Source organism: Periplaneta americana, chromosome 4 (assembly GCF_040183065.1).
Source record: "Periplaneta americana isolate PAMFEO1 chromosome 4, P.americana_PAMFEO1_priV1, whole genome shotgun sequence".
Lineage (NCBI taxonomy): Eukaryota > Metazoa > Arthropoda > Insecta > Blattodea > Blattidae > Periplaneta > Periplaneta americana.
The window spans coordinates 124,529,225-124,541,189 of record NC_091120.1 but is presented as its reverse complement, the minus strand read 5'-3'; the positions used below and the strand labels follow the sequence as shown (position 1 = coordinate 124,541,189).

The following is an 11,965-nucleotide window of genomic DNA, read 5'->3' as shown; positions in this document are numbered from 1 at the left end:
CTGTGTAGACACAAAATCTGCATGCATCTTAATTGAACGTTCGTTTTCAACTCGATTCGTTCAATATTCTCCTCAGATTGCATGCGTAAACGCATGAAAAATGGAACCGTGTAGATGCACCTTTAGACCCACGAGTTAATGAAGCTACTTTTGTACGAATTGTATACAATATTTTGTCTACGTTTTTCGTTATTTGCCGAAAATTATAAGTAAATAAATCTATAAATTCAATCAGTGACGTCGCCAGGATCAGAGCAAGGGAGGTGCGGATGGGGTGCGAGATTTAAAAAGGGGTGCGAGCTGTAAAAATGTGGTACATAAAAAATCCAAAATGTTCTCTCATGCACTTGCGCGCATACTTTACATCTGTTTATTATTATTATTATTATTATTATTATTATTTCATATACGAGTACGTTGACATTCTTAACACTTAATAATCATTTTTAATCACATACCTTAATGTTCGTCCTCAGCACAAGACATTGCAACCTCGGTTTTAGTCCACGTGGATTAGACAAGTAGGTGTCATTTAATAATGGAAGCAGCTTATTGGTTGCAATATTGAAATTGAGGCGGGTGATTGGAGCGGCGACATAAGAAATTTAAAACAATAATGCAATTAAATTTCAAATACCTGCCGAATGTTATGCACGAGGCGAGGCCGCTCAAAGACCTGCCGAATGTTAATCATGAGAGGGCGGCAATTTTTTTTTAATATCTGATGTGGTGTAGTCAATTTTTAAATGTGTCTCAACCTGACATTTCCTCGTTTGACATGAGAGAAAGACTGAATATCACATTTAAATTATAGGCCTACCGTAAATCATTTACATTGCTATTCTTCTTATTTCCAGTTACATGTAGAGATTCTGGTTGTATTTGTATCAGTAAATATATTATCTATTTCATAATATTACTTTACATTGATATTTGATATTATTTTGTATTTCTAACGGTCACGGCGTGTTGGATTGAGAATGGAGACGTTTATTTATTTGCGAGATTCATCTTATTAAACTGTTGTGCTTTACTATTCATTCTATAGCATTTAGATTGCAATAACAAAACTCTCAACTCAAAAAGATATTAAAAAGCAAATACAAAGAATTTTGTTTAGTGTAAGTACCAAAGGACGTTCTTATATTCTAGTTGCCGGTAGATGTCAGTAATGAATAGATGTATGTATGTATGCTTCGGCAAAGTATTTCAGAATAGGATTATGACAATTTTACATTAATGTTACATATTTACGTTTATATTTTAACGAGCGTATAGATTAATGTAATCATGATTATGTTATGGTTGCGTGTAGATATGAGTATAAAATACACTTATTTCCAATTTTAGAGTATGTATTTGTAACCGAACATAACCTGTTACCGGTATTAATCAGCGCGCACATTTCAGGAATGGAAATCAATTGACAGTGTATCGCAAAACGTAAAAACATGGGAGTTAAAGGCCTGCAGACATATATTGAGAATTATTGCCCAGATGCTTGCTATGAGGTCAGCATAAGAGATTTGATTGAAACATACAGGTTAGTTCTGACTACAATATTGAGTGTAGTGTTAACCCTTACAGATACTTTGCATATTTTGTTGTGTGTATTCACGGCCTATGTGATGAGTGATGACACGCATACTGTGTTTAAGAGTATTAAAATAATATATAAAATTGATTTAAAATAATGTTTTTTTCTTTTATTAGTTACACACCTAATATTACACTTATATATTCCAGAGATCGAAAGTTTCAATTATTGATATAGAGTTGTAGTACCGATATGTAAAAGCATAACATACGCCTAGACTGAATTGATTTCAAGTATAGGGTAATAGGCTACTTTCTGAAATTGAGAATCCCAGAAATTAAGTGGAAATTGCATTTTATGTCTCTTATCCGTATGAATAAGAAACGAAAATTGCAATGTACAAGATTTAATGTTGGCAATCAAATAATTAGCTCCTCAGATTTGTTTAAAATATGTTTGTTTACTGTTAAAACCTGGTAACTTAGGCCTACATTATTTTACTTTGAATTTAAGATGGCCATCAGAATTCGAAAAATACATTGTTTATTCCATTTATCCCCGTCCATTTAATACAAATGTGACATTCGTACTGACTGTCAATAATTGAAATTTAGCAGGATAAAGAATTTTTGATAATGTCTTAGAAGAGGTATACTAGGTAGAAAGGGAAACCACGAAGCACATCTTAATGACATTATGATTAAGATGCTAAGATCTATGCTGAAGAATACAAAAAAGCCACTTTAAATTAGTTTTGGACAAGGTAGAGTATTGACCGGCCAGTGAAGGAATATTGCACACTTTCATAATTGCCAATGTGGCGCTATAAACCAATTTTCGACATTTATCACAGCTACAACACATGTCAATTCTTATTATACTATAATATGGAAGTATCACTACATTACTTAACTTACAAATGACTTTTAAGGAACCCGCAGGTTCATTGCCACCCTCACATAAGCCCACCATCGGTCCCTATCCTGTGCAAGATTAATCCAGTCTCTATCATCATATCCCACCTCCCTCAAATCCATTTTAATATTATCCTCCCATCTACGTCTCGACCTCCCCAAAGGTCTTTTTCCCTCCGGTCTCCCAACTTACACTCTATATGCATTTCTGGATTCGCCCATAAGTGCTACATACCCTGCTCATCTCAAACGTCTGGATTTAATGTTCCTAATTAGCCTATGTCAGGTGAAGAAAACAATGCATGCAGTTCTGCATTGTGTAACATTCTCCTGTAACTTCATCCCTCTTAGCCCCAAATATTTTCCTAAGAACCTTATTCTCAAACATCTTTAATCTCTGTTCGTCTCTCGAAGTGAGAGTCCAAGCTTCACAACCATACCTACAGAACAACCGGTAACTTAATATAACTGTTTTATAAATTCTAACTTTCAGATTTTTTGACAGCAGACTAGATGACAAAAGCTTCTCAACCGAATAATAACAGGCATTTCCCATATTTATTCTGATTTAATTTTCTCCCGAGTGTCATTTATATTTGTTATTGTTGCTCCAAGATATTTGAATTTTTCAACCTCCTAGAAGGATAAATATCCAATTTCTATGTTTCCATTTCGTACAATATTCTGGTCACGAGACATAATCATATACTTTGTCTTTTTGGGATTTACTCCCACAATCTAGTGCTTTACTTGCTTCAAGTAAAATTCTCGTGTTTTCCCTAATCGTTTGTGAACTTTCTCGTAACTTATTCACGTCATCCGCATAGACAAGAAGGTGATGTAACCCATTCAATTCCAAACCCTGCCTGTTATCCTGAACTTTCCTAATGGCATATTCTAGAGCGAAGTTAAAAAGTAAAGGTGATAGTGCATCTCCTTGCTTTAGCCCACTGTGAATTGGAAAAGCATCAGATAGAAACTGGTCTATATGGACTGTTCTGTAAGTTTCACTAAGACACATTTTAATTAATCGAACTAGTTTCTTGGGAATACCAAATTCAATAAGAATATTATATAAAACTTCTCTCTTAACCTTGTCATATACCTTTTTGAAATCTATGAATAACTGATGTACTGTACCCTTATTCTCCCATTTTTTCTCCAGTATCTGTCGAATACAAAAAATCTGATCAATAGTCAATCTATTACGCCTAAAACCGCACTGATGATCCCCAATAATTTCATCTACATATGGAGTTAATCTTCTCAAAACAATATTGGACAAAATTTTGTACGATGTCAACAAAAGTAATATTCCTCGAAAGTTAACACAGTCTTGTCACCCTTCTTAAAAATGGGCACAATTATGGACTCCTTCCATTGTTATGGTACAATTTCCTTTTCCCAAAAAGCAAATACAAGTTTATAAATTTTGCTAGATAATGCGCTTCCACCCTCTTGTATTAATTCTGCTGGAATTTGATTGATACCTGGAGACTTGTACTTTTTCAGATTTTCAGTATCACTACATTAACACATTTAAATGTAATTATTATGAAAGTCGCCATATTTTCTTTCTGGCATTACGATGAAATATGATCCACTTCCACTAGATGGCCCATGATACGAGTAGTAGAGTTGGTAATACATGCAAACGAAATGATACTAACATGAGGAATGTTACTACAGGTGTATAGTATCATTGACAGATTAGGTTACGTTAGATTGGAATAATTGTGTATTATGTGACAGGTTAGGTTAGGTTTGATTAGGTGTGTAGTATTATTACTATGTTGGCGACACTAATACCCCCTGTTAAATTAAGGAAATATAGGCTAGCTGTATTCTTAATTCACATACGACGATTTTCTTAAGGTACATATTTAGGGAGGTTGGGTGGGCATACAGCTCTCCCAGTGATCATATCAATTTCTAATAATCAGTACTATAAATCCAAGACATTTTCAAGATATTTTAGCAAGTTCCTATAGTGGCCGGAACATAAGTAACCTTTACCGGAGAGGTCTGCCTTTTACCCCAGATCACATATCGTCGCTTTGGTAGTGAATGGTTCTATCCCACAGTGAGCTAGTTTCGAGATAAACCGATTTGAAATTTTTGTGCAATCAGAAAAACTACATTATTTAAAATTGTGAGAGTAAATTGGAAATTGAAATGGATTTTATGTTCCCATACAATTAAGAGCAATACTATACTATGTTTCATGTAGGCTAATTAAAATATATTAATTTCAAACATATATATTATAATGTGGCTTAGAACCTTTCACCATATTTAGGAATGAGGAATTAACTACCGTAACTTAAAATGATGAAAAGACATAACCCTAATCTGATAATATGAAACAAAAGTATTGTAGATGATGCTAAACACATGTATTTTATTTAAAAATGATCAATTACGGAAAAATCAGTGTATTAATCCTTTCTGGCCTCAATTTTTATTTGCAGCGCAAGACAAAAAACAGTTATAAATTATTATTCAAGGGATCTTCAACCTCATTTAAGGCCTAAAATTAAATTAATGTCAAATATCTTCAGGTATAGGTCTCGCCAGCAGGGAATACTGACGGAAGGAATGCAAATGAAATAATGAGATAAGGAAGAGCGGGCGACAGGAAAGGTCACGAGATACTCGTAGCTTGAATGATATTCATGAGTACAGTCAGAAGAGAAATGACATCGACAGAACCAGTCTTGCGTTGTGATAGTTACATTATGACTTTAGTGTGTTCCATTGCATGTGAATACGTGTCTTTCGTAAATATATGTTGAGCGTTTAATTAGCTTCGGATTTTTCTCTTGCTACGTTCTTTATTTCCATAGCGATGTCCTCATTTGTTCATCTTCTTGGAAGACACAGTGCTTCCATCGGCCCGTATCTCTCGCCCCTCGGTGTGCCTACATACACACGTCAAAACAGACAGCAACGCCACCATTGCTTTTCGGTAATCGTTCTTTGTGCGAGCTATAGTATAGAAATGTTTCCAAATTAAGAATTTATACTTATACTATGAGCCTAGATACTAGCCTATACTTCTTAAATTAGGATAAACTGCTTTTGAAAAAGTGATGTACACAGGCGTGAAAAGGTTTTAATACTACATTGAACAAATGATACAGAGCATTAATTATATATAAGTCACCTTCTTCTGATGACCTTGCTGTAGTAGTTGTTGCATCCTTCGGTTTTAAGGATTAATAAAATGAATTATATAATTTTGGGATGCTGTTCCTTTTCTCAATCGGCAAGATTCTGAGTAGAGTATGCTGATATCACTCATAAGAAAATCTGTTTCTCTTCGTTTAGGTATCTTTTTCACTGTGATGGTTCGAAATTCTAGGTCACTCAATCTTTGTTTGAAAAATATGTGGGTTGAATTTCTTTTCTGTATTGCGACCATTTTACCTTCAACCAGTTTAGGGTACCTTCATCCTCTTACTTGTTCTTATTAGTTATCAGTGGAGCAGAAAAGCTCTTAAAATCAAAGAAATCAGTGAAGTCCATTTCAACTACCCTATAGAAAGGGCTTTGTGTTGGCTGTTCGGCCAATAGTATACCATCTATCTGGGGTAAAAATATCAATCTTGTCGCTACCTTCAATGGCAGAATAGACATTATCACATTCCATTTCAGAATGACCAGAGTCCATAAATTTTTGGTTAATCACGTTGATAGGTAACATCGTTACAGCATGCAGAAACATAGCCACATTTATGCGGTTACAGTTATGTCCTGATGATGTATCCAAATAGTCGCTTCTTGTACTGCTTGATGAAGATTTCTTAAGGATTCCCAAAGATGCATTGCTATTTCTAAGGATCTTTTTGATTCAACACCTTCATGACACATAAAATTTATAGTCTCAGAGTTGTCCAAATTGTATGTAGTGAAATTGAAAGTTTTCAATTTCTGTATTATAATATAGTTTTCCAATATTCAACACTGGTGTGACAAGAATTTTTTACATACACATCGTGAAACAGGAAAATGAATTTTCAGATTTAGCTCTTCTTTTATTAGCTTCTGTTTTCTACCCAAATATAGATCCATTTTTTCCTGAAGTTCTTGTTACCCTGTCTCATCTTTGTTATTAAAAAGCGTACAGAAATCACATTGATTCTTTTTCGGCCTGTGGAAACCATAATTAAATTCAGTGGTGAATTTTTTATAATAACTGGCCTTCTCAGGAGTTACATCAAGTTCTGCACACTATTCTTTATAGTCACTATATATCCTGTTTTCGGATAAGCCAGAAGCAAGGTACTTCATTTTAGTAGAACTTCGACAGTAATGTGAATGATGCTACTGGTAGTGCCTTTATATTATGAGACCTTGTTATGTTTTATGCACTCTGTGTGGGAGGTGTTTCTTGCCCTTTTATCTGTCTCTACTGTACCGGTATTTGTAATTTCTTTTGAACATTATGTTTTCATTTTGTCGGATTTCATTTTCTTTTCTTAGTTAAACTGCTATCCTCTGTTATGTCTTCATTCCTCTCGCTTATCTGATTTTTCTCAACTTGTTCCGTTATCTTCTGTCCATCAGAGTGTGCTGGTGATTCTAAATTATCTTCAGAAGTTCTCTCTTCATCCTCCCTTTCTGGATGATATGTCCGATCATCGTCACTAATATTTCATCATTACTGTTTTCAAAGACGAATTTATGTCAGTTTTACTAGAAGTTGATTTTGATGGCTCAGTACACAAAAATTAATCAAACATTGCTGCCACAAGTCAAAATTCCTAAGTTACCAGAAATTAAAAATAAGATAATTTAAGCATTTTATGTGGTTTGCACCTCTTCACAATTCACAACCTTTCGAGCATTGCTGTTCAAATGAAATAAAATTGTAAATGGATGTAAGACACTTGCAGGTGGATTAAGACCCTTCACAACCGTACAAATGTTCCAGCATTTTTCCTTCCAATGGAACTGTGAATGGATGGATGTAAGACACTTAAGTGTATTCACAACTCAGTAATTGTGGTATGGGACTTTTCACAAAATTCAAATATCTCTTAATTTTTTTAACTAATCGCATATTACCTTTAACTAATGTAAAATTTAGACTTCTTAGACTCCATAAATGGTTTTAAGTGAAAAATGAAAATTTTGTGGGTTAGGACCCTTCACCACCAAATCGACGATATACTACATATAACATTGCTCAGCCTTATAGGCTTTGATGGCAACTACTTTTATCATTTTCACTATGCTGCCATCTAGCTACTGCATAAGAAATCACGTTATAACTCTCATTTGAACTGCATGGAACTGTACTTTCATCTAGCGGTCGTTCTCAATCGACGGTGGCGATCCTGGCAGTTGTTCTCTTCCACATTTTACCGATTTTAACATGGAGATGGCCAGTCTGTTATAAGTTATATGTGATCAGGGCTTTTACATAAGATGTTGTTTTTCCGCTGGGCTAACTTAACCTCACTGGAAGTAAATTACATGTCTTTATGTATTATTGATTTTAATGCTATTTTTTTTTTATTTTCATTAAGCGCCAGTGGAAGTTTGGGAGCGATAGTGTACAAGTGAGGGGTGTGGGGAGTCCCCCAACGAACAAAATTACTATCTGATTTAGGTTGGGATATGACTAATAGGCTTCATCACTTTGTTAACTTTGTTTGATCGATTCTCGGCTAAGTAAAAGGTATCACCTGAACTTTCCGTGCCCTAGTTTTGTGTACCCTTATCCTATAATATGGAAAAAATACTAAAATATTTATTTCCATTTCTATTGCATATTATTATAACATCAGTTACAACATGTCATCCCACACAAAACCACCCATTTATACACTTATTCACAGCAGCTGAAATTATTTTCAATTTAGTACACCAAAATTACCAAGAATTTGAACAGCTGTAAGACTTAAAAGTGAAAAATTCTATTTCAAGTACATTGAAACTGACAGAAATTTGTTTATTAAATATTCATATTTTCTGCTAACTTAGCCTATATAGGCTACATTTTCAGAAAAATAGAATTTCCGTTGGACATTTCTGTTCGAGAAATATTTTTCTCCGATAATTTCTGTTTCCTTCTACCATTCTTGTTTTACTAGAGTTTTATATTTGTGGTATAATTTTCTCACAAGCTTATAGCGTAGGCCCTAAATATGTCTAACTAGTTGTGTTATTGTTAGTTTCTTCATGTAAGAGGAGACTTACTACATTAACACTTACATTTGAAACACCATTCCTACTTTTCTTTTGGTCGTTTCAGCCTCCCTATTACTTGTTAAAAGAAGATTAGACTTCTTACCAATACTACAAATGAGTAATAGTCTAATCCATCTTAAATTATCATTGCTGTTTATTTTTTTTTATTTTGTTTTATGTGCTCCAAAGTAATATACCACCTATATACTTGTTTGGTCTCTTTTCTATTAGGCTGTGTATACACACACACACACACACACACACACACACACATACACACACACACATAAAGCATAATAATAATAATAATAATAATAATAATAATAATAATAATAATAATAATAATAATAATAACTTAATGATAGTTTTCAAAATTTAAATGCAAATACCTATGCACTTACCTATTGCCACCACTGCTGCTGCTACTGCATAATAGAAACTCCATCACAAGCAAATCCAGCCATATTTTTAAGAGAAGCTTCATCAGAATCATATAAAATCAGATTCTATATTATACCACCCTTGATCAAACTGCTAATATTATGTCTCTAAGTTCAATTACGTCCAAAATAAAGAATGCACTTTCTGTCAGTGCACATTTTAAACATATGACCAGTACATGCTTATTGTTTGAAATTATATGCTTGGCTATTCAAATTCACATTTCTGTATATGTGGTCCAAGATATTAGTGCAATTAAATTCAGAGTAAAACGCTGCCCATGTCTAATCCATTTAATTACTGAATTTCAATATCTGCTAGAAAATCAGTTAATTTTCTACCAACTTTCCCAATTTTATATGCGGATCTAAACTCTAGTAGTTGTTTCATACTGCACCGCATTGATTTTGTCTACTTCAGTTTCTAAAGACTTCTTATTAGCATCACTCTTAATTTGCTCTGTTTTTGTAAGAGTAGTAGTACTTTTATGTTCTTGCATCTTTATCTGCTGACTGTTTTGTTGTTTTTCCTTAGTGTTTCTGAAATCTCTAACGTCATAACAGACCCACTCTTTGGCTGATTTTAAGCCTATGCCTTGAGATGAATCTAAGCCAAGTTTACGAACTTGGAACACACATAGAACAATCAAGTTTTTCATTCCTTATAGCCAACCAGCTGTTTTATTTCTTAAAATAGACTAATTTTACTGAGCTTTTGACCAACATTATGAAAAATATCTTAGTAGAGCTTTCAAAATTTAAATTACTTCGTCTGACTTCAACACAGCTTCTAAGGAGCCATCCTCCAAATCTAAATCTCTTGTTCTGGGATATTTTGTATATCTGTCACTATCACTTTTGCCATCGTGAACACTACGTTCTGGTTCTTTTCTTTTTGAGGTGTTCAACCAGTTAAGCAGACTCATTATAACACAAAAATCTAGACTTTAATGTTCACTATCAGAGTAGTTCAACACTTTCGACGTTCCAACCACTACCTTAAAACTCAAGAGTCACGAACACACAAAAATCGTTACAATAAACGTAAATGGGAGTATTCTGATTTGAAATCAGCAAGGCGACCTGTGCCACACAGCAAAGATGTTCCCATGCACTCCCTGAATTTTCAGTGTCTGATATTGAAGATATGCAGGGTTTGGGGTGTAGTGCAAGTGTAAACAGTGGTAGTGAATATGAAGGAAGTACTTCTACACAGCTATAGTTCTCCCAAGAAGAACTCGGTGATTTAGTTCGACACCTAAGTCTGTCAAAGCAAGACTGTGAACTTTAACATCCAGACTAAAAGAAAATAACTGTTTAAAGCCTGAATCTAAAATAATTTTTTTTTCTGACAAGATTGGCAACAATTTTTCCTTATTTTATTCAAGATAAAGAACTAGTTTACTGTAGTAACATCTCTGGGCTCCTTCTCCAAGTGAGGATACCTGAATACCGACCAGAATATTGGTGACTTTTTATGGACAGTTCCAGCAGTACCATAAAATGTGTTTTACTGCACAATGGAAATTACTATGCATCTATTCTAACAGGTTACTCAACCAAACTTAAAGAAGAAAATGAAAATGTAAAAATGTTCTTGCAGAAGCTTCGATACCATGAGCTCCAGTGGTCTATATGTGTCGATTTGAAGATGGTTAACTTCTTACTTGGGCAGCAAAGTGGATACACAAAGAACCCTTGTTTCATCTGCTTGTGGCATAGCAGGGAAAAAGAAGACCACTGGATAAAAGTAGTATGGACTTCAAGGAAAAATATGACTGTAGGTGCATCAAACATCATTAAAGAACCACTGGTTCACAGGGAAAAAATCGTTCTCCCTCCACTCCACATAAAGCTGGAACTTATGAAGCAATTTGTTAGAGCCATAGACAAAGGTGGTGATTGTTTCAAATACTTTTTTCAGATTCTTTCCTGGATTGAATATGGAAAAACTAAAAGCTGAGATCTTTAATGACCCTCAAATTTGCCAACTCATCAAGGATTAAAATTTCATAAATTCCATAACTGATATTGAAGCATCTGCCTGAAACAACTTTACTTTGGTTGTTAAGAACTTTCTCGGTAACCATAAAGCGGACAATTATGAAGAACTGGTACAAAACACGCTTTCAAACTTAAAAAATTTGGGTGCTACTATGAACATAAAAGTTCACTTTCTTCTTAGTCACTTAGACCGGATCCCAGATAATCTTGGTGCTTTTAGTGAGGATCAAGGGGAGAGGTTCCTCCAAGATATATAGGCAGTGGAAGAAAGCTACCAAGGAAAGTGGGACGTGCATATGATGGCTAACTACTGCTGTAGTCTTCAATGTGATTGCCATGATGATCCACATAGAAGAAAATCAAATAGACGACGATTTGTTATGTGTTATTGGGATTATTTTTCATTGTACTAAATTGACTGATATTTGGTATTTCATGTACTTAGTCTAAAGCAATTTTATTTATTTTTCATGTGATTTGTGAATAGGTTACACCTTAGCATATATATTTCTTGCATTGTCAATAAAATGTATGTTGACCAGTATTTTAGATGGCAAACACACAATAAATCATTTCTATATCTCAGCTTATCGGAACTATATAATATGCCTGTAAAATTAACAATTGCCAGTCAGGCAAAATTATCTAACCAATTTATGAACACTAAACTAAAACTACAGAAAGTGACAGTAAATATCTGGTTTAATAAACAGTGCTTAGCTAACCATGTCACCCCCAAATATGCGAAACTAAAGTACCGGTATAATACTACTTCCTTCGCAGCTCAGAAAACTGTATCACAATTTCAAGTCAAATGAGTTTCTAATGAATAGAATTTCCGGTCCAAGAAAAAAAGATTACTTAAATAAGAA

At 34.1% G+C, this 11,965-nt stretch overlaps 1 protein-coding gene across 4 annotated transcripts in view; it reads left to right on the top strand.

Moving 5' to 3' along the window:
* Positions 1-955: 955 nt before the first annotated feature.
* The window catches only part of LOC138698179 (constitutive coactivator of peroxisome proliferator-activated receptor gamma-like), a 101,068-nt gene continuing 90,058 nt past the window's right edge, over positions 956-11,965 (top strand). Inside the window, exons 1-2 of one of the 4 annotated variants that reach the window (XM_069823926.1) lie at positions 956-1,121; positions 1,411-1,543. In XM_069823926.1, the coding sequence (XP_069680027.1) occupies positions 1,452-1,543 (92 nt within the window). In that variant the 5' untranslated portion in view covers positions 956-1,121; positions 1,411-1,451. The other 3 variants (XM_069823927.1, XM_069823929.1, XM_069823928.1) reach the window with 3 other exon arrangements.